A 3939-nucleotide genomic window follows, 5' to 3' on the forward strand; every position below is an offset into this window, starting at 1 on the left:
TTACAGCCCCCCAGCACATCACTACGGAATTACAGCCCCCCCCCAGCACATCACTACGGAATTACAGGCCCCCCCAGCACATCACTACGGAATTACAGCCCCCCCAGCACATCACTACGGAATTACAGCCCCCCCAGCACACCACTACGGAATTACAGCCCCGCCCCCCAGCATATCACTACGGAATTACAGCCCCCCCTTCCCCAGCATATCACTACGGAATTACACCCCCCCAGCACATCACTACGGAATTACAGCCCTCCCCCACCAGCACATCACTACGGAATTACAGCCCCGCCCCCTCCCAGCACATCACTACGGAATTACAGCCCCCACCCCCAGCACATCACTACGGAATTACAGCCCCCCCACCAGCACATCACTACGGAATTACAGCCCCCCCAGCACATCACTACGGAATTACAGCCCCCCCCAGCACATCACTACGGAATTACAGCCCCCCTCCCAGCACATCACTACGGAATTACAGCCCCTCCAGCACATCACTACGGAATTACAGCCCCCTCCCAGCACATCACTACGGAATTACAGCCCTCCCCAGCACATCACTACGGAATTACAGCCCCCCAGCATATCACTACGGAATTACAGCCCCCCCCAGCATATCACTACGGAATTACAGCCCCCCCCCAGCACATCACTACGGAATTACAGCCCCTTCCCAGCACATCACTACGGAATTACAGCCCCCCCAGCACATCACTACGGAATTACAGCCCCCCAGCACATCACTACGGAATTACAGCCTCCCCCAGCACATCACTACGGAATTACAGCCCCCTCCCCCTGCACATCACTACGGAATTACAGCCCCCCTGCACATCACTACGGAATTACAGCCCCCCCAGCACATCACTACGGAATTACAGCCCCCTCCCAGCACATCACTACGGAATTACAGCCCCCCAGCACATCACTACGGAATTACAGCCCCCCTGCACATCACTATGGAATTACAGCCCCCAGCACATCACTATGGAATTACAGCCCCCCAGCACATCACTATGGAATTACAGCCCCCCAGCACATCACTACGGAATTACAGCCCCGCCCCTCTTCTTCCAGTATATAGCCATGTTATTTTCTAATCTCTGTATATGACCATGTTATTTTCTAATCTCTGTCTATATACAGGAAGTAGAACATAACATGGCTATAGACAGAGAGTAGTAAATAACATGGCTACATACAGGAAGTAGAACATAACATGGCTATATACAGGAAGTAGAACATAACATGGCTACATACAGGAAGTAGAACATAACATGGCTACATACAGGAAGTAGAACATAACATGGCTATATACAGGAAATAGAACATAACATGGCTATATACAGGAAGTAGAACATAACATGGCTACATACAGGAAGTAGAACATAACATGGCTATATACAGGAAGTAGAACATAACATGGCTACATACAGGAAGTAGAACATAACATGGCTACATACAGGAAGTAGAACATAACATGGCTATATACAGGAAATAGAACATAACATGGCTATATACAGGAAGTAGAACATAACATGGCTACATACAGGAAGTAGAACATAACATGGCTACATACAGGAAGTAGAAAATAACATGGCTGATTTAATGATGTTACTGTTGTTACTGATGTTAATGATGTTACTGTTGTTACTGATGTTACTACTGTTACTGCTGTTACTGATTGATGCTGATTTAATGATGTTACTGATGTTACTACTGTTACTGCTGTTACTGATTGATGCTGATTTAATGATGATACTGATGTTACTACTGTTACTGCTGTTACTGATTGATGCTGATTTAATGATGTTACTGATGTTACTGCTGTTACTGCTGTTACTGATTGATGCTGATTTAATGATGTTACTGATGTTACTACTGTTACTGCTGTTACTGATTGATGCTGATTTAATGATGTTACTGTTGTTACTGATGTTAATGATGTTAATGATATTACTGATGTTACTGATGTTACTGATGTTACTGCTGTTACTGCTGTCACTGATTGATGCTGATTTAATGATGTTACTGATGTTACTGATGTTAATGATGTTACTGATGTTAATGATGTTACTGATGTTACTGATATTACTGATGTTACTGATATTACTGATGTTACTGATGTTACTGATGTTACTGATGTTAATGATGTTAATGATGTTACTGATGTTACTGATATTACTGATGTTACTGATGTTACTGATGTTACTGATGTTACTGATGTTACTGATGTTAATGATGTTACTGATGTTACTGATGTTACTGATGTTACTGATGTTACTGATGTTACTGATGTTAATGATGTTACTGATGTTACTGATGTTAATGATGTTACTGATGTTACTGATGTTACTGATGTTACTGATGTTAATGATGTTACTGATGTTAATGATGTTAATGATGTTACTGATGTTAATGATGTTACTGATGTTACTGATGTTACTGATGTTACTGATGTTACTGATGTTAATGATGTTACTGATGTTACTGATGTTACTGATGTTAATGATGTTAATGATGTTAATGATGTTAATGATGTTACTGATGTTACTGATGTTAATGATGTTACTGATGTTACTGATGTTAATGATGTTACTGATGTTACTGATGTTAATGATGTTAATGATGTTACTGATGTTACTGATGTTAATGATGTTACTGATGTTAATGATGTTAATGATGTTAATGATGTTACTGATGTTAATGTCATGCAGGTGAAGAGGACCCAAACGCGACTTAACAGAAACAGAGTTTATTAATGTTCAAAACCGAATAACTGAAATCCTCTAGATTAGTAGAGGGGAAAACAACTGGAGAAGCGGCCACAGACTGCAGGTCGCCGGGCAGGCGCAGGCCGTAGTCAACTGAAACACCTGCTCACACGCAGCGTCTGGAAGAAGGCACAAAACACGACAGGACAGGGTGATACACAATCACGGCAAAAACACGACAGGACAGGGCGAAACGCAATCACAGCATGGAATACAAAAACAAGGAACCGACGGAACAGGAACGGATCACAAAGGAATAAATAGGGAGTCTAATCAGGGGAAAGGATCGGGAACAGGTGTGGAAAGACTAAATGATGATTAGGGAATAGGAACAGCTGGGAGCAGGAACGGAACGACAGAGAGAAGAGAGAGCGAGAGAGTGGGAGAGAGGGAGGGGAGAGAGAAGGATAGAACCAAACAAGACCAGCAGAGGGGAAACAAATAGCATGGGGAGCACAGGGACAAGACATGACAATGAATGACAAACATGACAGTACCCCCCCACTCAAGGCGCCTCCTGGCACTCGAGGAAGGAATCTTGGCGGCAACGGAGGAAATCATCGATGAGCGAACGGTCCAGCACGTCCCGAGACGGAACCCAACTCTCTCCTCAGGACCGTAACCCTCCCAATCCACTAGGTATTGGTGACCCCGTCCCGAGAACGCATGTCCATAATCTTATGTACCTTGTAAATAGGTGCGCTCTCGACAAGGACGGGAGGGGGAGGGAAGACGAACGGGGTGCGAAGAAAGGGCTTAACACAGGAGACATGGAAGACAGGATGGACGACGAAGATGTCGCGGAAGAAGCAGTCGCACAGCGACAGGATTGACGACCTGGGAGACACGGAACGGACCAATGAACCGCGGAGTCAACTTACGAGAAGCTGTCGTAAGAGGAAGGTTGCGAGTGGAAAGCCACACTCTCTGGCCGCAACAATACCTTGGACTCTTAATCCTGCGTTTATTGGCGGCTCTCACCGTCTGTGCCCTGTAACGGCAAAGTGCAGACCTCACCCTCCTCCAGGTGCGCTCACAACGTTGGACAAACGCTTGAGCGGAGGGAACGCTGGACTCGGCAAGCTGGGATGAGAACAGAGGAGGCTGGTACCCAGACTACTCTGAAACGGAGATAACCCGGTAGCAGACGAAGGAC

At 45.2% G+C, this 3939-nt stretch overlaps 1 protein-coding gene across 1 annotated transcript; it reads left to right on the plus strand.

The window, feature by feature from the left end:
• Positions 1-67: 67 nt before the first annotated feature.
• On the plus strand, positions 68-1093 carry LOC124030601 (extensin-3-like; the record flags this gene model as incomplete). The annotated part of the gene is made up of 1 exon (XM_046341867.1): positions 68-1093. A coding segment is annotated over one exon (1026 nt), but the record flags the coding sequence as incomplete, so codon positions are not given.
• Positions 1094-3939: the final 2846 nt, after the last annotated feature.

This window comes from Oncorhynchus gorbuscha, unplaced genomic scaffold (assembly GCF_021184085.1).
Source record: "Oncorhynchus gorbuscha isolate QuinsamMale2020 ecotype Even-year unplaced genomic scaffold, OgorEven_v1.0 Un_scaffold_12905, whole genome shotgun sequence".
Classification (NCBI taxonomy): Eukaryota; Metazoa; Chordata; class Actinopteri; order Salmoniformes; family Salmonidae; genus Oncorhynchus; species Oncorhynchus gorbuscha.